The 25521-nt window shown below is 47.0% G+C and overlaps 1 protein-coding gene across 3 annotated transcripts; it reads left to right on the top strand.

The window, feature by feature from the left end:
- Positions 1-25026, top strand: CSNK1E (casein kinase 1 epsilon). 3 transcript variants are annotated; one of them, XM_067309891.1, is made up of 11 exons: positions 1-211; positions 4518-4605; positions 11377-11487; positions 11650-11798; positions 12486-12714; positions 19564-19734; positions 21378-21526; positions 22071-22263; positions 22377-22516; positions 22927-22992; positions 23538-25026. In XM_067309891.1, exons 2-10 carry the CDS (start codon positions 4530-4532, stop codon positions 22957-22959), a joined length of 1251 nt encoding a protein of 416 aa, XP_067165992.1. In that variant the 5' UTR covers positions 1-211; positions 4518-4529; the 3' UTR covers positions 22960-22992; positions 23538-25026. The 3 variants fall into 3 exon arrangements, with proteins under 3 accessions (XP_067165992.1, XP_067166005.1, XP_013803192.1); XM_013947738.2 differs by lacking the exon at positions 1-211 and adding an exon at positions 1570-1627; XM_067309904.1 differs by lacking the exon at positions 19564-19734.
- The last annotated feature ends 495 nt before the right edge of the window (positions 25027-25521 follow it).

Genomic DNA, 25521 nt, shown 5'->3' with positions numbered 1-25521 from the left:
GCCGGGCTGTGCCGAGCACACGCCGGCTGGAGGGGACGGCGAGCGGGCGGGAGGCGGCAGGCAGCGCCGCGCCGCGCCGAGCGAAGGAGGGACGCGCCGGGCACGGCCGCCACCAGCCCTCCCCAATCCTCCGTCATCCTTCCCGCCGCGGCCGCCTGGCCCCTTGACAGCCGGCGGAGCAGCAGCCCCACACGGCCCCCTTCCCGGCAGGGTGGGTATGGGGGGCGCCCGCCTCCATCTTGGGGCGCAAACCCCGGGGGAAAGGCGGCCCCTCCGGCTCTTTGTGTGCGCGGAGGGAGCGAGCGAGCGAGCGAGGGAGGCGCGCGGGGGGGGGGGGAGGGCAGGGCAGGGCAGGGCGCCGGGCCGCGCCGCGCCGCGCCGCGCCGGGGGACAAAAGCCCCTTTGTGGGGGGCGCCCCCTCGGCCACGGATTTTGGGGGTGCCCCCTCTGCCCTCGGCGGGGCTCTGCGTGCCGGGGGGCTTGGGGAGAGGGGGGTGGGCATGGCGGAGGAGGGGGGAGGCGGGTGGCGTGTTGTTTTTGACGAGGGGCCGTGGGGGCCGAGGGCTGAATATCCTCCGGTTTGGGGCAGGCGGCTGGGAGGCTGCTGGGATCTGCCTCTGTCGGCAGTGTCTCTTTGTAATTTTTAAACACACACACGCACAGATGCCTTCTGCCTCCCCTCCTCCCCAGCCTCCGGGAGTCGGCTGTTGTCGGGGGTCTTCCGCAAGGCAGCGCGGCGGCCCCCGCGTTGTGTATTTATAAAGTGTTATGCCTGACAAACAGGGTGTGTGTGTCGGTGTGTGAGGCTGGGGGGTGCTAGGGATCAGCCTTTTGGGGCGGGGGGGTGCGGGGGGGGGAGAAATCGGTATTTCCTTTTGTGCACGGCAGAGATTGGCGGGGAGGGAGGGGAAAGGGGATTTATCTTGAACGGTTTTCGCCTCCCGGGGTGACTGTGGCGAGGAAGGGGGAGGTAATCAGAAGTCCCGTGCCGTTTTCGGTGGTGGCTGCCTTTTTATTACCGATCAGGAAAAATAAAGACCGGAGTAAGGCTGTCTTCGGGTAGTGTTTCGCCTGTAAGGGCTGGGGGGTTATCAGGGATTTGTTTTGTTTTGTTTTGTTTCTTCCTAAAATGTAGTCTAAATGCACGTATTCGCTCTGTGAGTATGTGGGGCTTTTTTTTTCCCCCCTCGTATCTGCTGCTAGATCCTCTCCTTTTGTAACTGTGAAAGGGGCTGGGGGGGCTTGTGTTTGATGTTTTGCATTTGAATCAAAATGTTACTTTTCTCCTTTTTTTAGCCAGCTGAAATTATTTTTTTGCCTACCTCTTCCTTTATTCCCTTCACACACACACACACACACACACACACACAAAAGCCATGTAAAGCCTTTATGATCTATGGGCAAAGCAGCCCCCGCTCTACACACTTCCCCTTAAAGCCGGAGCTGTGTTCAGCTCGGCAGCCTCCATTATGTAGCTGCTGAACTCACTCTATATTTGGTTTTCTTTGGCCTTTGGTAGCCTAGGTATCTTCTCACTTCATACCTCTTCAGGTGGGGCTGAGATAACTCTCTTTTTATTTGAAATGGTTTGCGTGTCTTCCGTTGGAAACTGTGCTGACACACCAGGGTGAGATCAACTATATTGTGTGTTTATGTAATGGCCTTTGTGCATGTACATGGGTATTTTATATTATATAAAATGGGATTGGTGCAAAACTGTGTGTATGGAACCAACATGGGTGGCCACATAGTATTTTTGAGGCTGTATAGTATATTGTAGGTGTCTGTGTAATGTGGATATTAATGTATGCAAACACTCATGCAGAACACACACTTGCTTTAAGGTTGTATGTGTGTTAATCCCTTATGGAAAACTAAATGGTTTAACTAAATGATTGCCCTGCAGCCCCTGGGAACATTACCTTGGCTGGAGAGTACAAGAAAGATGGCAGGGCAGGGGGGAGTAAAGTCTGCTGGTGGTGGGGGGGTAATCTTCTTTAAATAATATATATGTATGTATATATTATTTTATATATAAATATATATATATTTTTTTCTTGTTCTTTTTGTAATAGTAGACCTGAAGATCATATGATAAAGGCAGAAACTGTAGATGGTGGGGGGTATGTGTGTGAAGTAGGAGGCAGTCAACAAATCTGGTAAATGTCTGAACTCCTAGAGCAGTTGTTGAGGGGTGTGCGTCCGTGTGTGTGTGTTCATGTGTGTCCTGCCCCCTTACCATGAATCCATACTGTTGCTATCTGGCTATTTTCCATGCAGGTTTTCTAAGAGTGTGTGTGTGGTGTTGGGGGGTGGGGTGGGGAGATGAGGCAAAATGACAGCTGTGTGTGACCATGATTTTTCACTCCATTGTCCTGCTGTCCCCCACTTCACCCTGGAGCATTTTTTAGATTCTCCTTCGGAGCCTGTTGCTTAATCAGCTAGAAGGGCTGCTGCCTGGGTGTGTGAGAAACCCTTCTTAACCTGGCTCCTGTCTGTCCCAGAAGGGTGGGACCAAATTTAGGCTTGGGACTGTAGCATTGCAGAGCACTAACCACTAGGCCGCTGTGCCCAGTGTGGAGTGGAGCCCACTGAGACCTACTGCCCAGCCTCTGCAGCCTGCTAGGCCCTACTTGCCCGACTGGGAATTGGACCTGAACAGAAATGCTAAGGGTAGCAGGCCTGGGCAAACACAGCTGTAAAGGAAGGAGGTTAGAGAGCTGTCTTTATGATGGTAGTGTGACAGGTTCCTGGGGACACAGACCTTTGATCGTTTATTGGAGTAGGAGTGTAAGTGAGTCGGATATATGCTAATGTGGTTATACGGAACAGCAGGCAGCGGATAAAAATCATGTCTGGTGCTGCGCCCTCACACAGGTACGCCCGCCTCCCTGGTTCAGTTCCCAAGGCTCTGCCTACATTCCTTGTAGTAAGAAAGTCAGAAATAGCCACAGGGTTTTGTAGTCTATAGACGTATAGAAACCCACATGCATAAGTAAATACTAGGTTAGGGGACTCCACCTCAAAGTGTTTTGTATGTGGTTTCTGGTGACAGGAGCTCTGCTTTCAGGATTCACAAATGTCCCTGAATGCCTTGATAGGATTATTTCCCTGTGTGTCTCTGCAGCTCGTCCATTCCTCTTTCTGTAATCCCATCTCCCAGGGCACAAGCAGCAGCTCTGGGTTTATAGTAGGCCCAGAATCCTATAGCTGTGATTATTTTGTGTGTGTGTGTGTGTGTGTGTGTGTGTGTATGTACACATGTGTATTTCACTCACAGTGACACAGAGCCATTCCTTCTGTCCATCTTTCCTTCAGTGGTGCTTCTTTCCCACTGTGTTCCAGCAAGGGAAAGTTCCTCTCACCTGCTTGTGAAAACATGAATCATTCCTCACCTTTCCTGTCCCCAACAGACTCTGTGTCTGCATTTTGTACGCTAATAATATGGCATTGCATAAATTAAGAGTGTGGCAGATTCTTCTAAAAGGAGCCACGTTCTCTGTGTTGGTGGCTGGTGGCTATGGAAGGGATGAGGGAAAAGGGGCTGTTAACAGGGGAAACTCTGGAGCTATGTTTGGCAGAGGCCTCTGCAGCAGCAGGGCATGGGTGAGGTTGGATGGTGGAACAAACTCTGTGGCTGTGGGCCTTTTACCTTGTCAGTTCTCTGTGGAAGGTGAGTAGGCCAAGTCTAGGCATGTTGATCAGGTATAGCAGGTCAAAGGGTTAGCTAATCACCTCAGGTAAAAGGAAGGGGAAAGACCTGAACTGCTAAAAAAAAGGTGTCAGCAGACCAGGGTAGATAACACAGAGAGGCTGTGCTAGAGCAACGGAGGCTGTGATCTCATCAACAGAAGTGTGTGGAGATGGTGTTTCTAGTCAGTGTGGGCCTCGCCAAGCTCAGTTTGCTGTGGTGTTTGTTCCTTTTCCGCTTTGCCAGCCCCCACCCAGGGACAGTGGAGTCACTAGCAGAGAGTTTGTCTCTCAAAGCCCTTGGTTCCAGTGTTTAACCACCCTGGGGCGCTGGTCCAGGCCTGGATCAGAGAGAAGCTCCTTCTTGTGGGGCTTATGCCCATCCCTTCTGGTGTCTCATGAGGTTAGAACTGTCCTGGTGCCAGTTATTTTAGGTTACTGTGGAGAGAGCTGGTACTGCTCCTCAGAGTGTGAAACAATTGCCCGCTGAAACCTCTTTAGGAAGGATTTCCTGCTCCCCCAGTCTCTGAAAAAAATGGTGGGAAAGAGGTTCAATCTTTCTGCATTCCCATAAAGGGAACATAATATTCCTGAAAGGGTCGTGTTCCTGCAGTATTTCTAAGCTCATGATGTCCCTAGACATCCATGAGATAAGGACAGGTGATAGAGGCCATATAGAAAATGAGGTATTTCAAGATAATAACTGTATCCAGACTCTGGAGTACTGGGTGACACTGGCCTAAGTGTCCAGGTCTCTTCTGTAGTCTTATATTGATTCAATTTCTGTTTCTGCTCTGACTCTGCATTTTCTTTGCTTCTTTTTTCAGCACGACTGAGCCATGGAGCTTCGAGTGGGGAACAAATACCGGCTGGGCAGAAAGATTGGCAGTGGTTCGTTTGGAGACATATACCTGGGTGAGTGTGTGCATCTCTGCCCATCTGCCTGTGAGGATATGTTTTTCTCAACTACAGCATTGTTCTTTATTGGTATTTGTAGACACCATGTAAGGTTGGAATAGTAGAGAGAAAAGCGAGCATCAAGGAATACTACCAATTGCTGTTGGTCTTTGATGGCAAAGAGTGGGATGAACTCAGCTTTGCCTGACAGATAGTGGAGACACACTGATGTTTGGTCAAACTGATTTAGAATTGGACTATTTAGGGCATATTTATCATATACTCTACGCAACTCTCTTGCTTCCTTTTCCTGAGCTTGGGTGTGTGTGGGTATAAACTCTTTACAGAGTTGGTGGTGGAAAGGGTGGAAAGGCTTCAGGGTAAAAGGAATAAACTGGTGGGGTGGTTGATAATGGGAAAAAGTGGTCCAGCAGTTGTGAGAGAGAGAGGTCTGAGACAAGGAGGTGTTTTTACAAGTCAAAGAGGCTGGCCCAGTGAAAGTGCTGAGGCCCAGGTCTATTGGGTCTGTAATGGGTAGGATGAGATTAAGAATTACTGCTTAGAGTGACCTAAGCTTGGAGCTGTATGGGGTCAGTGGATGGCGCTTCATGAAACCCCGGGTTTCCTCTTACCACAAGACTTGGGAAAAGTTCTCCCAAGCAAGCCTCCTGATGTGTAGATGGATTCCCTGATGGTTTGCCCACTGATGTTTCTATTGGCTCAAACCATGTGGGGCTGGATTGGTGAGACTATCCTACAGCCTAATTGATCCCTCCCTGAAAGCTGGAGAGCCTTTACTTATTGTCCAGTTCCCACCATTGCCTTTTCATCTGTAGTTCCTCAGGCCAGCTGAATAATTGCCCTGTCTACTTGGTGTTTACACCCTTTGGTTACTTACAGTGATTATCACGTGTTCCTTGACTGCTTCTTTGCTTGGTTGACTGGTATTTTGTTTTTCCCAGTATATCCACCATTCCTCATTCCTGCTGCTCTTTGATTTTTTTCTTTCCCCCAGTTTGTCCATCTGCTGAGCAGCATGGAGCCTACACAGCATTTTAGGTGTGGCATTTCCAGTGCTGGGCAGCAAAGGGCTACCCTTGTGTGAGTGACCTGTAATGTGATGCCATTGCATAGACTGCTTTGGGTCTCCTTGGCTTTCCCCATCCCCAAAACAGTGTCAGGTTGCAGAATTGGCCCTAATGTGCTGGCAGCTGTATTGTATGAGACCTCTTCTACGTTCTGCAACATCTCTCCATCCCTTTTTAAGTTCCTTTCAGTGAATACTTCAGGTTCAGATTAGTCTTCTCCATGTTTGTAAATCACCTTCTGTCTTCTACCTCTGGCTTTTATCTCTAGTTCTTTCTTGCTTTATTATTCTCTCCTGATTGGTGTTGGCAGCTCCTCTTGATTAAGTATCCTATGGGAATCATCACTAACAGGCTTTGTTGCCACCTTTATCCAGATCACGAACAAAGATGATAAATAACAGATCTGGGATCCCTACCCACTGTACGCTGCCTTCATTGCAGCCTACACCTGTATATCACTCCTTTCTGGCCCTTCAGCCAGCTAGTGTCTCAAGTGACAATGCTTTTAATACCCAGGTGCTGGGGAACAAGGGGTGATAATTTGTTAGCCTGGACTCAGCATTTTCCACCTATGCTGATGGGCTTGAAGCCTTCCAGACCCCCTGTGAGATAGTACAGAATGTCAGGATCTTGCAAAATGGGGAGAAAGAAGGGAGGTACTGAGTGGAAAAGCCTGACCCTCTGTTTCTCTACATCCCGTGATGGGTCATGCACCTGTATAAAGGGGGCATTAAAAAATATTGGCTCTGGTGTGGGTCTGTGCCTGCCTTGCCTGTGACCAGAAAACATGAGAAGCAGAGGAAGCTCCAGTGCTGCGCTGTGGTAAGCACAGCAGGATTCCTGAGTTCAAATTGCAGAGTTCAACCAAGTTACTTGAATACGGTATCAAAGCTCTTGTGATGCTCATTGAGGTGCAGGCCAGTGTGTTTTGAAGCAGCAATAGTGAGACTTCTTGGAGCCTGGGTGACTCCCCAGCCTGGAGGGATCAGGCATGTAGTCTCTGATGGTGTGTCTGCAGGACGCTTATGCTCATGTTATCCTCTTGCTGTCTGTTCCTCAAACAGAGAGACTCATTCACTAGAGTTTCTCTCTTGCACCAGATTCACCTCATAGTTTTCCTTTAATAATGGTGTGGAGATAGAACAGGGACAGACAAGCTTTGTATGGAATGGTGAGTGTGGACTGTATGGTTTATTCTTAACTTCTCTCTGAATACTAGTGTTTACCCCCACTCTATAACCAGTGAGTACTGTGCGCTGTGCTCCTTGGGATTCATTTTGGGGGTTTCCTGTCAGAAGGAAACTTGAGTTTCCATGTGGACACACACAAAGGATGGACTTTTGTTAATCCTAGGCTGGGTCTCAAATAGCAATGTCTTGCTTCATGTTCCACCTTGAAGCATATATGCACTGGGGGGCAGATTCCCCCTGCCTTGGCTGGGGAGGATCGGGAACAGGATCAGACTGTCCACAGGCCTTGGCTATCCTGTTTGCCTATAAAAATGCTCACTCGGAAGAGTGAAACTCAGTTTGTAGAGGAGTTGCTGAGAACTTTGGGCTGTCAGAGGAGAGGTGTGCTTTGTCGTACATGCTGGCAAAGAGGCAGGGCAGGAATATCTGGACTTACTGCAAATCATCAGGGTTGGGATCCACTGAAGGAGCCATTTGTGGTGCTGGGCTGCTTCAGCACGATGGTGGAGAGGAACTAGGGATGGTGCTGCAGACAAAGCATGCTGGGACGCTGTTGGCTTTGGACAGTTCCTGGTTGCAAGCTCCTCCCTTGTTGGGAGGGGAGTGTGTTTCCTTTGTTTCCTGGCCTGTTAACTCTCTCTCGCCCTATCTGACTTCTTCCATCTGTTCAGCAGCCGTCCTTTCTTCCCTTGCTAAGCTGGCAAGAGAGGAGTGGGGGGTGGGAAAGGCTGTGGGGAGAGTGGAGACCATGTCTGTTGTCTTGCCCGATGCGAAAGGAGGATGGTGTTTATTGTATCAGACATGCAGCAAGGCTTCTGCTCTAAAAAGATCCTGTTTAGCAGGTGACATCGTCTGTCCCCGGGGCCCCATTTCAAACAGCTCATGATGAATGACTTGAATTTGTGCAGCCCCCACAGCTGAGCGAGACTGGGGGTGGATGTTAGGAATTATCCCCAGTCCTACATACGTCTCTCGACTGGCTGAAGCTAGGCATTCTCTGCAGCATTTGTCTGAAGCGCAGTGCTTTCCTGTCTGAGAGCAGCTTCTGAAGAAAGAGCAGAGAACTGTTGCTTTTGTATTTATATCTTTAAAAAAGATGGTGGTTAAAGCACGGAACAAAGGATTGGAGACTCCTGCCCTTGAATTCCCTCCTGACTTTGGGTAGTCTGTGTCTAGGTAGATTGTGCATCTCCAGCCAAAGAACGGTAGAGGGAGGCACCCGAAGGCATAGAGGGGGCTGAGCTCAAAGTGCTCGGTCAGTGCCCCCTCAGCAAAGAACTGCTCCTTGTTATGTGTGCTCAGTCCTCGTTTTAGTATCCCAGGCTGCAGGGCTGTTTCTGCTTTCCTTAGGAGACTGACGCCAGTGTTTGGGCTGTGGAGGATGTGGGGCAGAAGGCCATGTTGACCATTTGAACGGTGTCGCAAAAGGAGTGGTGCACTTCCTTTGTAAGAGGGAAGCAGCACTACATTTATTGCAGTAAGACAGTGACTTAACAAAGTTCAATCGTAAATAAGAACGATTTAATGAGGTTCAATTGGCAAGATTCACTCAGTTATTTACTGCATGAAGGACAGGGTCAGATGCGTGTGCAACGGAGACCCTCCTGTTGAGTCACGAGGTTCAGACTGGAACCCCTTGCTTTCTAAACTCCTTTGGAGAGGAGCCTAGGTGCGGCTGGATCCAGTCCTAGTCTCAGACTTGGTCAACGGTTTATGTCTAAGGGATTATGTGCACAATTAGAGATATAACTCAGCAAAGTTTCATGAAGTTCGCAAAAGTTCAGCATGCTATTCATCACTTACTGAGGATCTGTTGCGGGTAAGGAATCCCTCAACCTCAAGGAGTAACCTTGAGAGGCGTCCCTGCTCAAGGGGAGGTTCTGCAGTGCAGCCTGCTGCCATGCAGGAGAGCTCAAGGGGCTCTGGGCTGCCCCTTATTTATGGGGGGGAGATGATTGACTCATAGTCATATTTGCATACTAGACAGGCTTTAGTTGGTGCATGCTCAACCAGCCCCTACATACGTGCAGTTTACAGGGAGGTCAGGTTGAGGGGGAGAGAGCACATCAGTGGGGGGGAAGGAGCACACCATCACAAACGGCGTATCCAAGTTTTGCAGAATCTAAGTTTTCATGATGTGTTTCCTCTCCCCCCCCTCCCGCCCCTTCCCTTTTCCTACTTTATGTCCTCACAGATAACATCCTCCACATGCAAACAGCCTAGTATAGGGATGCATTGTCATCTTCCTAAATGCGCAGGGCAACATGGAGATGAGAACACCTTCATCTTTCCTCTGTTCAACTTCCTTGGGGGTGTCACTCAAAAGGCTAATGCTGCTGCTGCCAAAAGTCAGCAAGACTCATCATTGCTTCTGTGTCAGCAGATGGAATAGGATAGGGACAAAACCCCCAGGGAAGGGACATGGGAGCTGCTGCAGAGGATTTGTAGAAAAGTTTCCACAGAGGCAGGCGAAAGAAAAGGGAAGGAAATACTCCTACCTTTTTGAGTATCCTGGGTGCTTCCATGCTGAATAACAGACGGTGATTGAACACAAATATAAAAAGTAGAGGCTAGTCCAGGGCCATATTCTTATAGTGATCTGAGCCCCTTTTCTAGTTCTTTTCCTCCTTCTGCTCCTGATCTGTGTAAGAAGGTCTTGTGGTGGAGCAAAGGGAATAAATATACAGACTTATTTTGCTGGCCAATAGTTTTTAAGTGGAAAATGTCAGTGTCTTTCCAAAAGTGACCCTTGGACAAATGACTAGCTCTCAAGAGGACTTTCCCCCTTCCCTTCTCCTGGATCTTGAGTAAAAACATTCATTAAGTTCATCCTGTTGCTCCTCCTTCCCCTCCCTCAGAGCACCCTAAATAATTCTTCTCCCTCCTTAGTGTTTACAGCCTTCAAATATTTGCAGGCTGTTGTCATGTCCCATTCTTCCTCCCCACCCTTCTTAGTTGTATCTCTTGTCTATGTTACATATTTAGCTCTTTTAATCTTTCTTAGTAAATCAATCCCTCTAGGCCCTGATCGTTTTTGTTCCTCTCTTAGAAATTCCTACCAGCTTGTCTGTCTCGACCTGATGCTGTAGCATCTAGCTGACGTCTTTTTGCCAGCGGGGAGCCCTTAACTAACTTTGTGTATGCATAGTACCAGATCTCTTCAACAGGAAATGGATCTTAGGATCCAGTGGAGAAGGAATCCAGTAGTGTGAAACTTTCCTTTGTCCCTTTGGTCCCCAGTTCTGGAGGTGGTGTGTGAAAGAGGACGGATAGATAGATCTCTCTGCGCCCATTTCTGTGGACTCTGAAATTCAAGGGTAGGAAATTCAAAGGGATCAAGAAGCATGAATTAACCTGACCTACCAAAACTAGCTATATGATATCCACAAAACATCATCTTCAGCTCCAGCTTTTGTTCAGCCTGCAAATTCCAGAGTGGTTTATTTTATGATGGTTTTCATAAGCTGTTACTTCTGATTTGTGTTTGAGTGCAACTTCTAATAATTCCTAATATGAGGAAGGGCTTGTGTGTGTATGAGAGAGAGAGTGAGGCATTTGGTGGGGGAAGAAACAAGTCTTGAGTGTCATTCCCGTGACCTGTGTACAGATCTTTCAGTTCTTTCCATTTTAGGATGATGTGAAACATCTGGAATCCTCTCAGCTAATACGAGAAAGACTAGCCTGTCCCTCCTTTGACAGTGTGCTCTGGGACCAGAGTGTTGGCTTCCATGTCTGGCAGCTCACTTGTTTTTTAGCAAGAAGCATGTGGGGAGGTGGCTTTGTGTCATCACAAACTATCTAGCAATACCTTCAACAAAGGCGTCTGAGTAGCTTAATTCAGTACTGGATTCAGTTTATTTCTTCACGCTTCTAATTTTGGATATAGCAAATGTTCTTGTGTTGGCAAAAGATAAAGGGTATTATTAAAGCCCTGAGGAGAAGGAGAAGATGGAGATTGGGAATTGTCTGTATTGAGCAGGTGAGGACTGTAGAGAAACCAGAGGTAACTGGGAATGTTAGCAATGTCTCCTCCTGAACTAATTGGCTCTGTTGAAGCTTCTGGGACCTGAGGTAACTAATAATTTTACTCAGGGAAGATGTACTCTATATCCCTGCCTGGGGGGCTGGCTTGGGTTCAGGGGCTAAGTATATGATCCGGGATAGCTAAAAATTCCACTCATTTTGGTTACTGCTGATACAGATTGTCCTCCCAAGGTTTGGCACTTAACCTGTTGAGTTAACAAGGTGGTTTACAGATTGTAGAACTGTTGTTCTAGCCTGTCTGCAGGATGAGAGCTGGTTTCCTCTTTGTGTGCCTTACTGTAGGCTTGTCTTTGCAAATGGCAGTTCTAGAAACTATGTGAAGTTGAAGTGGCTGATTCTCATTTCTGTCAGAGAGGATAAATTTCAGGGCAAATCTTAAGATTTTGGCATCTGCATGGGCCTTGTTAAATGTGTTCAACTTCAATGGAAGCTTGTATAATCTTCATTTCACCCTCATTTCTGTGCAGGAGCCAATATTGCGACTGGTGAAGAGGTGGCCATCAAATTAGAATGTGTCAAAACCAAGCATCCCCAGCTCCACATCGAAAGCAAGTTCTACAAGATGATGCAGGGAGGAGGTGAGAAGGGGAGGAAAGGATGGGGCCGGGGGAGTACTTGAAGAAGGAAATTATTTTGGAGGGTCTTGGAAAGGAAATGGCTTGGTATTACATATGATCTTCTCAGCAGGGGGTGCAGCAGTTTTCCTCTGTTCCCAGGGCTTAATTTTTCTCTTTCCCCAGTGGGTATCCCCTCCATTAAGTGGTGTGGAGCAGAGGGGGACTATAACGTGATGGTGATGGAGCTCTTGGGGCCCAGCCTGGAAGATCTCTTCAACTTCTGTTCCCGCAAATTTAGTCTCAAGACAGTTCTGCTCCTGGCAGACCAGATGGTGAGTTTCCTCTGAAAGCATTTGTGCCTCCTCTTCTTTTCTGTGCCTTTTTTTTTTTTTTTCATCCAATCCCCTCTGCTCAAGAGCTGTTATATCCCAGGCTTTTTCATTTAGCAGCAAGTGGCTTCCAGGTTTTTCCTTTTTGATGAAGCTGGGATCCCAGAAGCTAGGCATTGCTGACTTTTCCTGATCTCCATCCCTCCTCCCTTTCCCTTGCCTCTCATCCTGTGCTAGCATCACACACGTAGATGTTTTTGCCCATGAGGTAAATGATTGATACTGCTATCTGTATTGACTCAGCTGCTCATGCCCTGAGTTTAGACCCCTTATTTGTTCTGGTCCCTCTCCTTACCCAGTCTGGCTAAGTTTGAAAGTTGACCAGCATAAATCCTGTAGCTCAAGTTTTATTAGTTTGTACAAATTTGCTTCCTGTCCTTTCTTGTGATGCTAACAGTGACCTATTCTGCCTGAGCAGTGTGCTGATGTGCAGGGTTGTATACCATTTCTATATCCTTCTGCTTCTGGAGGGTAGGAAATGGCATTTTTTCTTGGCTGTCATCTCTGATGCTCTCTGCAATGTGTACCCTTCCTTGCTCTGACAGGCCGATGTTCTGGATAGGGTTGGTTTGTAATGGTGCAGCTATCATGAGCCTCTTTCTCACTCTCCCACTATTTTTTCACTTCCAGATCAGCCGTATTGAGTACATTCATTCCAAGAACTTCATCCACCGGGATGTGAAGCCAGACAACTTCCTCATGGGGCTTGGCAAAAAAGGCAACCTAGTGTACATCATTGATTTCGGCTTGGCCAAGAAATACCGAGACGCCCGGACCCACCAGCACATCCCTTACCGGGAAAACAAGAATCTGACTGGCACAGCCCGCTATGCCTCTATCAACACCCACCTGGGAATCGGTGAGCCCGCTGTCAGGTCTCGGTGAGGCTTTCTGTGGGAGGTTGTGCGTGCCCAGTGGGAGGAGTGGTGGCTCCTCTCCTGGAGGTTGCAAAACTCCTGTGTCTTGGATTTGACCACTTCTAGCACATGAGTGCGGGCATGGCCCAACAAGTGGGGTGCTGGCCTGAGACTCCATAAGGCTGTCAGATTCTGTTCCTGGCTCTGCTGCTGACCTGTGCTGAGATCACGGGCAAATAACTTAATGTTGCTATGACTCTGTTACCCCTCCTGCCTTTTGTGGCACTCGGAGCTCCTGAAGGCAGAAATTGTCTACTGGCATGTGTTTGTGCACTGCTTAATGCAGTGGGGCCCTATATCAGCAACAAGGATGTGATCTCCCCAACTTTACTGCTACTAACTCTGCCTTGTACAATTTTTGCAGGCTGATAGATGTGTAAAGGAGACATTCACAGGTACTAAGCCTTTAGGGGTAGGTGTAATTGAAACCTCTCTTTTGTTAGCTCTTGAGTGCCTTTGTCCGTGGTGTTTGCTTCTTGTTTGTTTTTTGTTTTTGTTTTTTTGTAACTATAAGAGTTGGAGGATAGAGGCCCATTACAATAAAGTGATAGTCCTGTCATCCACCACTGAGGACAGGGATAGCCATCTACTAGAAATGCACAAGAAGCTGAAGGTGAAGGGGGAGGGGGGAAGTTTCCTACCTCCCGGACATTCAGGTTTTGTGATAATGAGCACTGGCTTTCATGGGCCTTCAAAATGCATGGGTGTCTGTGAACCAAACTGCCCCATTCATCATTGAGAGAGACTGTGAAGCAGTTTGAGGAAAGTAGGTCTCTGCCCTTAGTTTTTATAACTAGTACCGTGGCAATAAAACCAGGCAGGAAAAGAGTGCTGAGAGTTCAGCCAGGTCTTCTACTGCTGATGGCCCAGGGCATCGTCCTGGGTTCTGTAGGTACCTCGCACAGGTCAGTATCCGGTATGCTAACCTCCCTTAAATCCCCCAAGCTCTTGTGCTGGGAGTGAGCCCTTGAATCAGAGACTCTTTCCCAAAGCATCTGGTTGCTGTGAGGAACAGAAATGAAGACCTCTCTTGCAGTTTTCTTCTCCATTCCCTGACTGAGTGCCTCTTTCCCATGCTGACCCTTTTTCCCCTGCTTAGGGTAAGCTTTGCCTGTCAGCGGCAGTGTGAGAGTTTCATAGTTGCCCACAGGGTCCTGATTAGCAGCAGGAACAAACTGACTTTGTTCTGCTGCTGGCTGGCAAATCTGAGCAGTAGAAGCTGAAACTGCCTTGCCTGCAGACTCAGGGAAGCAGCTGCTTGTACTTGCAGCTCAGTTCATGTTTGGGAGAGCTTTTTCTGAAAAATATAAGCTGGGAATTTGAAAATTGGAGTGGAGAACCCAAACCTTTTAAACATCTTCCACAGGATTTCACGTCCTCGTTCTTACTAGGGAAAGCTTCCTGTTCTTCCCTGTTGCAGATGGCTTCTCAGAAATCTGGAGCCATGACTTTACCTGCAGAAAATACAGCAGATTCCCACTGTTGTTTTCTGGTAATATGGCATAACTGTAGACTGAGAACACTTCATTTGCATTGAAATGGGGAGCATTGCATGTTGAGAGTGGGTTGTGATCTCCTGACCTCTTCCATGTAGTAAAAATAGTTCTTGTAGAGCTCTCTGAGTTGGCCTACTGTATTTTGGCCTGACCTGCTTATATATAACTGACTCTCCATTGAATTCTCAGTCAAGATTTCCACAGCCATGGTAACTACCACAAGGAGACATGCACAAAATAATTCCTACTACTATGTCTGTCGATCCTTTTGTGTGTGCCTGCTCTGTCTGAACTGAGCACGAGAGGCTAAACGTCTGGTTGTGGGTTTTTTTTTGTTTTTAGTTTTTTGAAGGCTTTTATTATTCATACTACCCCTAACTTAGTCCTTCAGTACTGACACTTGGCTGGTGTACCAGGATGAACAAACAATGTCTGAACACTAATCCGAGAGCAAATTGCATATGCCATCAGTCGGAGCACAGCAGTCGCTCTCTTCATCCCCTTTGCTTCCAAAATACTGGGTGTGAATTACTCTGTGCAACAGGTTTCAGACATATTATCTCCACGTTGCAGATAGTTCCCCTGAATCAGAGAGGTTACATGACTTGCCTGGAGGAAAGGGGATGGTGGTGTCAGAGTTGCAGCTGGAGTTCCTGTTTCTCCAGACCTTGCCACGGGGTAAATGACAGACATGTTTGTGAGTTAGCAGTATTGCCATGGGAACCGTCACTCTGAATTTTTTGACTTTTCAGTTACTAATTTCTCTGCCGTAATGTTACATTAATGCGATTTAGGGAGAGGGAAGGAACCAGGTGCTAGGGTGTTCATGTGACAAGAATAGCAAGCAGATAAATGCCTTTATTTGAATGTGCAAGCTAAGGATTGGGCATTCCGATGTCTGGAGGAAACACATTCTTTTTCCAGTGACCGGGGAAAAAGTAAGAGGCGAGATCGGGGAGGGTTTCCACAGCTGGAGACTTGCTGTTGGGGGAGTCACTGGATTGTGCAGGCTTTGGTTCATGCATTCCAGTCAATTTTCACATGCTCTAGGGATGAGAGTCCCTTGCACCCTCTGGAGCTTGTAAAGTCCGAAATAAATGCCCAGGGTGCCCAGGAGACAGTCTTGGAAGAAGCCTAGTGGATTCTGTCTGGATAAGAGGAGGCTGGGAGTGGGGGGCTGGTCCTCCCTGACTGCATGTCCTAGATGGCATCAATTAAGGCTGTGCAGGTCATGAAGTTCTTACGGTGGTCCTGCTCCCTGTCACCATTTTCAGCTTTTCGTGTGCTATTAAAGGCTTTTATGCAGTGGGGAGAGAAAGGGGAAGTGTAGTCCCAGCATGTACAAAATCAGATCTGAATATGTAATCAGGAGACCATTGCTTGGTTAAGACTGTCTGTAGCTGGACTGGCTCCAGTGAAGAGATCTGATTTCTAGGGAGTCCTGCATGGGAGCAACACTATTTTGGGAAGCACTGAAGGGAAACACCTTTCTGGGGGACCAGGAAGGGCTTCAGGCTGCAAATAAACAAGTTTGGTCTTGAACCTTATCTGAGGCAGCCAATCCTCAATCTCCTCTCTTTGCCTGAGCATGTTTTCACCAGGTAACTCACCTTCCTGCTACTCACCCCTGACTTGGTTCCTGCTGGGGACCCATTTGGGAAGGGAGTTACGGCATGGGCTGGCTGGGAGTCTCCCTGGGAGTGGGAGGAAACTGACACTGCATCTCCGTGCCACTCGTAACTATGATGGGGGGAATTGCTCGCAGGGTGGGTTGGACTTGAGATGCTGCACTGGGTTGTGTGGGAAGGCAGCCTTGGGTTTTGTATTGGAATGGTTTTTGTGAGAGAGGGAGGAAAGGATCAGTGTCTTATAAAAGAGGCAGTCCGCCATCTATTGTAGAAGAGCTGAGAAGCTGAAATAAAACAAGCGCAGCGTGGTGCCGCAGGTTAGGTACAGGTCGTGGCTGTAATGCTGCTTCTGAACTGACTTGCTCTGTACATGCATTCACGTCACTTGTGTTTCTGTTTTTCATCTCAATCAGTAAAGTGAGATGCTTTTGCCTGCTTCCCAGGGATGCTGTGAGAGTGAGTCAATGATAGTCAAGCCTCTGAAAGTGAAAAGTGGTGATGTTAAGTAACATTTCTCCAGTGCATAGAGGTGAAAGACTTTTTTTTTTTTGCTAACTCTAGACAGCAAAAGTGGAACAATTAATGTTATCTAGTGTTCTGTGGCTGTTGGCATATGAGGCAAGGCAAAAAAAAAATATATTTGGAGATAAGCTTGAGAATGTGTGACAGTAACGAAGGATGAAATAGAGAAACGAGATGTAGGAACTGTTGTGTTCCTCACCAGCACCCAGGATTTAACCCAGGATCTTGCAGTTAGGGTTACAGGTGAAAGAAATCTACATTGTTTTGAGGTCTGCACAAATATAATTAAGGTAACTTTGCAACTGTGACTTATCCTGCTGGTGCTTCAGGCTCCTCACAGACTTGAATCTCACTGAAATTGTTGAAGTGGGCTACAATGACCACATGTACCTGAGCAATGATACTTCGGGGATGCCACAGAATAAGACATTTAGCATTCAGCATTTAATAGCTGTGTATCCTGCTTACAGTTCTTTTTCCTTGTTCATGTTACTGCACTAGGAGACAGTAAAGGTGTGTTTGCGTGTATATAATGTATACTAGTGAGCCTTCCAGTTTGGTTTTGTAACCTGTCTCCTTGCCTCTAGTAAGGGCTATAGCACCCTCCACAGGCTTTAGTCTTAACCTCAACTCCCTAATTCTGATCTTTCTCAAATCACTAGGACTGTGCCCAGGAGTTCCTATAACTTCCCCTGTTCTGGACCGGATCAGCAGCTGTGGTCAAAGCTGCTGTGCTCCACGCGAGTGGAGACATGTGGTCCAGCCTAGCCCTAAGCAGTTTGGAGTGCAAGCAAGATTTTGGAGGCAGGATCCTGATTTATTCCTAAAAGGCAAATTCGTCTGTCAAGTCTGTTTCTCTAGTTCCTACCCTATCTCCCTACTCCTCTGAGAGGTGCCCCCACCCTCCAGACAGGGACCCCCAGAATTTCAGGCTGTTAAAGCTGCAATGTGGACAAGTCAAGGGCTGGCAGATTGCAGAAGTGAGGTTGCCCTGATTGCCTGTGCTTTCAGGCCTCTCTGGATGTGTGTTCTGACTCTATTTCTGCAGGCCTCCTGTCTCAGGCAGGAAGTGGGTTGTTATCAAATATTGTTCAGTTTTATTTATTTGCTATGCTTGGCGTGTAATTGCAGCCCTAAGTGGGCACATGTGTCCCAGCCTTAGGCCAAATGCAAAACCGTGGGTTTCTTTTCTGTGCTTTCTCCATAGTATCTAAGCATCTTCCAGACAGTTATGTAGCCTGATGAGATTAGGAAGTATTAGCCCCTTTAAAGTAGGGAACTTGAGACAAGTAAGTTAGTGAGGTCAAAAGATGCTGTTAGTTCTGCATGCTCAAATTAAGACATTTAGGGATCTGCAGGGCTTCTTTTTCCTCTACTCTTTCTTGGAGTACTCTGTCTTTTTATGGCATTTCATGTGCTTTGAGCCAGAGGTGCTCTCAGCTCAGTTCTGAAGTGATGAGACGCTTCTTTTCTTCTGCAACTGTAGTGCCCTTTTTTTTTCTTCTTCCTTTAGTTTATATTTAATTTGCCAGTCCCTCTAGCCCTCAAAGATGCTAGGAAGTTGAGAGGAATGCAGGAGGAAGAAATACCCATACTGATCCACAGCGTGAATTGGCATGTCTGGACATCTAGATCTGTGACCAACTACAGCTATTCCTTAGTCAGTGGTTCAGTTAAGCTAGCAGAGTAAGGAGTATTTGTAATACTCCTTTCCCTTTGGATGGGACAGGTTGTAGCACCTAACTGATACAGAGAATTAATATATGATCTGCAGCATCTTCCAGCACATGACACTGAATTCAGCAAAATGTGCTGTTGTAATAGATAAAGATTTAGCCTTTTCTCTACCCCTGTGCTTGCCCTCAAACCTTATTTTGCCTTTCTGTTAGCTATGTAGGGTGTCATTCTCTTCCTCCCTTTGCTGAATGCCATTGTGGTCCTTAGTCAAGAAGAGGAGTGATCCTGTTAAGCCTGGCCTTGCAGAGCCATAGCATGCTAACAGCAGACAGTGCTGTGCAAACTTAGCTGCCAGGTTCTAAGCAGCCCTCACTAACAGGTGTGCAACCTGCAGTTTTTAAGTCAATAATTTGACTGATTTTAAGGGTAACTTTGCACCTGTCTTTTGGCTAGTACTTTCGGCAGTATATATGTATATTTTTTAATAGGGTGAGGGGGAAGGGGAACAGGAGCAAGAGCTTCTTGGCAATTTTTGTAGATGAATTTGTATGCATGTTGGGGGAGGTGGGAAGAATGCCATACATTAATTACTCGTCAACATTTTCCATTGCTGACCTTCTGCCATCAACTCCTTTTTGGGGGAATTCGTGACTTAAAATGGCTTGCCCATTTCAGAGAATAAGTTCAGTGTGCGTGAAGTATTTTTGTTTGGGAAACTTTTAATAAGCATCTGAAGGTGGGCTCTTAAAATGGAATATTAAGGGCAACCTTTGCTCTGAGTAGAGTTGATCATGATGCCAGTCATACAGTCTTTCCCCATTTGGAAGAGAAACTCCTTTGATCAAACTATACCTCTGCCTTTGTGCCTTTTTCTTCCACAGCTTTAAAAATCCAACCAAATCAGGAAACAACTTTGCAGAGTATTACCTGTTATGCTTCTCTGAACTATCAATAAATTTGTTTAACTCAAGAAGGGATCGCTATTTCCTCATTTCTGCCCTGCATAATAAGTATCAGCAGGTTAACTGGAAGATGTGTTTGCAAAGGTTGTATTGGGCTTACCTCTGCTAGCTTTGTCTTTCTGTGACTACATCTGCCATGACTAATCTCCAGGGTTAAGTATTGTTCTGGGTGGAGAAATGAAGGTGCCCTTCCTCTATGACTGGGAAGAACAGGTAAGCAGTGTTACTGCGTCATTTTTTTTGAGCTATTGAATATTTGTGTGAATTAAGGCTTGTCCAAGTTGGGAGGTAGTCAGAGGAATTATTCATTTATGAAGTGGTTTGGGCCGTATGGGGAGAGGAGTGCTTTAACTCTGCAGTAGGAACATCCCATAGGAACTTATATTGGAATTTCTTCTACAAGTTTGTCTATCCTTTGGTTCCATGTGCACTTCCAGAGCTGTGCAATTGCCAAAACAGTTTTAGTTGCCTCTCACTTCTTGCCCCTGTGTAACTTTTTTCCACAGAACAAAGTCGCCGTGATGACCTGGAGAGCCTGGGCTATGTGCTCATGTATTTCAACCTGGGCTCGTTGCCCTGGCAGGGCCTCAAGGCTGCCACCAAGCGCCAAAAGTATGAGAGGATCAGCGAGAAGAAGATGTCAACGCCCATTGAGGTGCTCTGCAAAGGGTACCCTTGTAAGTGCTCTAATCTTGATGGCTGTCTTGTCTGGTGCATGGCGCTCTTCTGCTGGAACCCATGGAGTCTGAGACATGAAGGGCATGGCTCAATACCCCAAAAATTTGGCAAGGACCCACATGTGCTGCTGACGCCAGTGAAGAGAAAGGATAAGAGACCTATGATAATATAGTTCTGGTGCAGAAGTGGAGGATGTAGATGTTTGGGGTGGAGGGTCAGGCATTGTGTTACTAAGGGCATGAACATGCTGAGGAGGGTCTGTAGGACCTCAGAAACAGTCTGGAAAAGAGATAGGCAGTGAGGTGGAAGAGTATGCTGATAGTATTGAGTTACTCAGGATAGTAAGGATGCAGGCTGACTGTGAAGAATCCCAGAAATGACTGGGCAGTGCAGTGTCAAATGCAGTTCTGTGCAGGTAAACATGGAGTGATGTGTGTGAGGTGAGAGTAGGAGGATCAGTCCTCATGTCACAGGTAAAGTAATAGGCTCTGGGCTGACTATTACCACTCAAGAATGAGATCTTACAGTTGCAATGTATGGTTGTGTGAAAACATCAACTTCATGTTTAGTGGCTACTGAAAAATGCAAATCAGATATTAGGAATTATTAGGGGGGGGAAAAACACAAACAGTATGCATAAATCTGTGGCTCTCCCCCACCTTACATGCAGAGTGTAGTTCTGATCCTTCCCTCCATTTCAGAAAGGATACAGTAGAGCTGGAAAAGGTCCCAAAAACACAAAAAGATGATCAGAGGTGAGGTGATTTCTATATAAGAAGCAACTAAGTGGGCTGGGATTCTTCAGTCTGGAAAAGAGATAACTAGAGGGGAGATGGTAGAAGTTTGCACTCTTCTTGTGCCTCCAGAACGTTGAATGGGACTGTTTGTTTTTGTTTTTCTTTTCTATTCCAATACAAGAACACAAAAGGATGTGGTTTTTCATATAGCTGGTGGTAGACCTGTGGAACTCCTTCCCAGAGGATCTTACGGCTGCTTAAAGCTTACAGGAGTTCAAGGAGGTATTGGACAACTACATGGAAGAGATCCACTGAGGGTTATTAAATACTTATAAAACACATCCAGCTTAGGAAGTCTCTGAGCTGAAAATAGCTGGAAGCTGGGCAAATATAAATGGACGTTTCAGACGTGCTTGCCCTGGTCTTACTCTTCTATAGCTGTCCAATTCTGGCTACTGTTCAAGACAGGCTACTGGACCAGGAGGACCTCTGGCCTGAGCAAGTACAGCTCTTCTTACATAGCTTACCTCCACTCCTGTCTCTGCTGCTCTGGACTGCACTGGTCATCTTCACACCACGTAGGCCTGCCTTCCCAAATCTTAACTCCACCTATTCTTCAGGGATGTGTTCTTACTCTCCTTCAGCAGGCTCTGTGGCTTGCTACCTCTTGATTGAAAAAGCAGCCAGAAAAGGGAGATGTGCAAGCATATCTTTCAGTTAAAATAAGGATGGGCTCTTCTGTGGCCAGAGGTCTGCAACCAGCAGACTCCTTTTTCCTCCTTACACGGCTCTGTGTTTGTGTTGTTCTGATCTGGTAAACTGCTGTTGAAAGGCTGTGGTCCTCCCCAGTAGGAATGGGAGATAGACTGTGTTTAACAGCCAACTGTTTTCTCTGGTCTCTCCAGCCGAGTTCTCGACATACCTCAACTTCTGCCGCTCGCTGAGGTTTGATGACAAACCTGACTACTCATACCTGCGGCAGCTCTTCCGCAACCTCTTCCACCGCCAGGGCTTTTCCTACGACTACGTTTTTGACTGGAACATGCTTAAATTTGTGAGTGTGTGAGGAAAGGGCTGGAGTGGCAGGGGTTGATTCCTGACATGGGGATGGGGGAGGAAAGACGGAAGCTGTCTGTCCTTTGAGTGACTATACTTACCCATAGGGAGCAGCTTGAAAAGGGAGACCAGGCAGACGTGTTGAAAAGAGGTAGAGTTCTGTGGTCCTAACTTGGGATTATTTCTACTGTTGGATTAGTGAGTGTGTTTGATGCAGCATGTGTGTCAATATATACATAGACCTATAGCTATGTGTAGTTAGAGAGATTTTTTTCAGATGGAGAGAGCCATAGTCAGAGATGGGGCAGAGATGTGGATTGCAGAAACAACTATAATACCACATTATTTCTTTTGGGTTCATGGAGGAGACTGAAGCCCCTTTTGGGTGAAGTGGAAGGTGGTAGGGGAAAACTTGTTCTGGGGCTGGAGCTCTGCCCCATGTCATGCTTTCTTGGCATGAATTTTCTAGCTGGGGCTGCTGCTCTTTCTCTGTCCTGCCTTACAGCTGTGCATAACATGGAGTTTTCCTCTCTCTGCCTCAGGGAGCAGCCCGAAACCCTGAGGATATGGATCGGGAGCGGCGAGAACACGAGCGAGAAGAGCGGATGGGACAACTCCGGGGTTCGGCCACACGAGCGCTGCCCCCCGGCCCACCTGCTGGAGCCACTGCCAACCGTCTTCGCAATGTTGCCGAGCCCATGGCCTCCACCCCCACCTCCCGAATCCAACAGTCCGGTGAGTGGGGCAGGAGAGCTGGGGACTGGGGAGAGAGGGGTGCCACCCTTATTATTGACTGGAAACTGAGTATTGAATGATGTTCTTGCCTCATATTTCTCTGCCTCTGACAGGAAACACATCCCCCAGAGCAATCTCACGAGTGGACAGGGAGCGGAAGGTCAGCATGAGGTTACACCGAGGAGCTCCTGCCAACGTCTCCTCATCTGACCTCACAGGGCGGCAAGAAGTGTCACGGATTTCAGCATCACAGGTGAGTCCCTGCTGCGATATACATGGCCTTGGCTCACCTGTTCCAAAAAGACTTAAGGGCCCCAGAGTGGTTTTTACCACTGATTTGTTGGTGCTGATGTGAGCACAATGCCTGAAGCTTCTACAATGTGTTGAGGGGAGTGATACCAGGTGACGCCTTCATTATCCAGTTACAAATTTTCTGGACACCATGCTCAATGCAGTCTTCTTAGCTCTGCTTTGCTCAGAGTAAGCCTTCATGTGTTTGTCTTCCAGACCACAGTGGTTTGGAGAAGTGGAATGGTAAACCCTTGGGGGAGAGGCTGTCCCATAGAATGAGGCAAAGAAATAACACAGCCTCTGTGGTTTTGTGTCCTCTGTGTCCTTTGCTTTCTCTCCATTCCTTGACCATTCTTCCTCTCTCTTTTCTAGACGAGCGTGCCATTTGATCACCTTGGGAAGTGAGGAGCAATTGCCACTGGACCAGTGTTTGCTTAGGTGAGTCCATCCTCATGCCTGGGGTTCCCCCAAGGTGGGAATTTTTGGCGCTAGGCATCAGGTTGAAGCTTTGCTGCTGTAGGATATTGGTGCACTTCCTTTCCCCTTTGTCTTACCTTGACAGGATGATTTTTGGCTTCAGAGGGAAGAATAAGGTTTGCTGGCAAAGCCTTGAGGATGTATTATCTTGCATGTAAAAGTATCTTTCCTCCATTTCTCCCAGAGGGTAGGGAGAGCGGAGAAAGTGGTAGGCTGGGGAGCCATTTTGTTAGTTCCTAATGAATGCTTTTCTGGCAGCGTGATAGTGTTGGAGAGGAGGATGCTGAGCACAGTCACATGTGAGATTTTTGTGAGACTTTGCACAGCTAGTGAGTGCCTCTTCAAGAGGAAACAATAGTGGCTGGACAGGGTAGCTTTGAGGGGTGGCAGAAGTGTAAAAGAAAAGGGTAATTTGGTTTGTTAAATTCCAGTTGGCATTGCACATGCTGGAAGAGCCTTTTTTCTTCTAACTTTCTCTTCCCTTTTTCTCTCTCTTTTTTTTCTAGTGTCTTCACTGTATTTTTCTTTTAAAAAACAAAAACCCAAAAACAAACAAAAAATTAAAAAAGACAAAAGAACAAAAAAAACAGATTTTTTTTATTATTATTATTATTTTTTTTTTTTTTTTTGCCAACGACGAGGAGTTAAGCTGCGCCTCCGCGCTGGTGCGAGCTGTTTCTGAGATGGCCACCTGCGTCCCCCAATGCGAGCGCCTCCAAGAAGCTGACGACGCAGGAGCCATGCAGGAACACCTCTGCTGCCTCTGCGCAGCTGCCCCCCCAGCCCCACCCTGGCCCTACCACCGCCCCCACTGGCTTCCCCCAGCTTCCTCTCCTGCCTGTCTGCTCCTTGTTTAGTTTTTTATTTTTTTCAAACTTCCCCTGCTTTTTTTTTTTATTATTATTATTTTCAAATCAAATGGTTTCTAGACATCTAAATTTTAACTTTGCTCTCCTTTTTCTCTGAGGGCAGGGGGTGGATGTTTCTTTTTTTGCAGGAGTCTTATGGGCTGGGAGGGAATTGGATTCCAGCCATGCTTGATGGTAGAAGTCTGATTTTTATCATTATTAGCATTAAATGAATCTTAAGCTGTGGGAGGGGAATTGTAGCAATGGCCTAATCATAAGACTCAGGCTTCCTTTCCTCGGGTGGCTCCTCTGTGTTTTTTTGGGCTGTAAGGGGAAGTGCCAGACTTAGGATCTGAGTGGTCCCCACGCCAAAGGATGTGTGGAGAGGCACCTGGTTACAAGGAGGATGAGAAGGCTGAAGCTGAAAGACAGGAAGATGAGAACCCCCTTCCCCTCCCTGCAGCAGGGTCTTTTTTTGTCTAGTTGTGTGTCTTTTGTTTTTTTTCCCCCCTTTTTATTAAAACTTGTTTTAATTCCTGCGGAGAAAGTGTGGGACTCGAGAAGAGAGGGGCATGCAGAAACTGGAGTTGGGTGTTTTTACCAGAGCAATGGCTCTTCCTCTCTCCTTCCCTCTTGCAGCCCTGAGTAAGATCCAGCATACATGCACAACCCCTTCCTGCCCTCTTCTCCCCCCCCCCACTTTAGTTGTTTTTAAAATATAATTTAGGAATACTGAAGCTGCTTTGTGGCACTTGGGGCTTTGAAACACAATGATCACCACTGCGACCTATGGCCTGTAGCAGACACACTGTCACTGTAGTGTGGAGCCAATGGGTTGTTGGCAGGGCGGGGAGGGTGGGGTTAGTCTTTTTGTTTGTTCGTTTTTATCCTTTCTATTTAACACTTTATTTTTCCTCCCTATTTTTTTCCTAATTTATTTACCCCTCTTACTGTCTCTTTCTCTCTCTTTTTTTTTTTTTAATTAAAGAGCAAAACTTTTTATTACTTTGTAATTTAAAAAAACAAAAAAAAAACCTGAAGAACTTTGGGGGGGATTTTGTACTTTTTTCCTGTGTAAATATTGGACTTTTTTGAGCTTTATCGTGGTTGTTAATTTGAAGTAATAAAGTAGAAAATGATAAAGTGATGCTGGTATTTGTCATTTCTTTCTTTCCTGGCATCTTGCTTGGAGTGACGTCCTACAGGCTGGAAGTGCTTTCTTGTGGCCGAACCTGTTCCCAAGTTCCAGGAATGAGTTTGATCAGAATTAGCGGAGGGGAGGGGGAAAGCATAGGGCTGAAGCACCTAAAAATAAGTCTGAGCTGATGTCTGAAGTTGCACTTGGTCTGCACAGCAGCCTTGGAACTGTGAGAGCAATGTGACATACAATTTGGGATCTCCCAATTCCTGGATTTGAGCCGCTCGTGTCCCATGCATCTGGCCTCGAGGAAGAGAGCAACAGGAAGGTTTCCACACCGCTTGGTTTGTGCGCACACTGTGTGCCTGTCAGAGCTGGATTCCTCTGTGCTGCAGCAGCTACCGAAGGTAGATCCTGTGTTTTGTGGTCACTTGCTTTCTTCCTCTATCCTCAAAAATCCATGATTGAGGAAAGGGAAGGAGAGGAGGGAGAGCTGCAGCCGCA

This window comes from Apteryx mantelli, chromosome 1 (assembly GCF_036417845.1).
Source record: "Apteryx mantelli isolate bAptMan1 chromosome 1, bAptMan1.hap1, whole genome shotgun sequence".
NCBI lineage: Eukaryota > Metazoa > Chordata > Aves > Apterygiformes > Apterygidae > Apteryx > Apteryx mantelli.
The sequence above is the reverse complement of the archived record's forward strand: the minus strand, read 5'-3'. Positions and strand labels throughout refer to the sequence as shown.

Bases quoted from the DNA above. Each gene is read 5' to 3' on its own strand.
- CSNK1E (XM_067309891.1), top strand. From the start codon at position 4,530: ATGGAGCTTCGAGTGGGGAACAAATACCGGCTGGGCAGAAAGATTGGC. The intron at 11,799-12,485 runs GTGAGTTTCCTC...TTTCACTTCCAG, and splicing joins TGCTCCTGGCAGACCAGATG to ATCAGCCGTATTGAGTACAT. The intron at 21,527-22,070 runs GTGAGTGTGTGA...TCTCTGCCTCAG, and splicing joins ACTGGAACATGCTTAAATTT to GGAGCAGCCCGAAACCCTGA.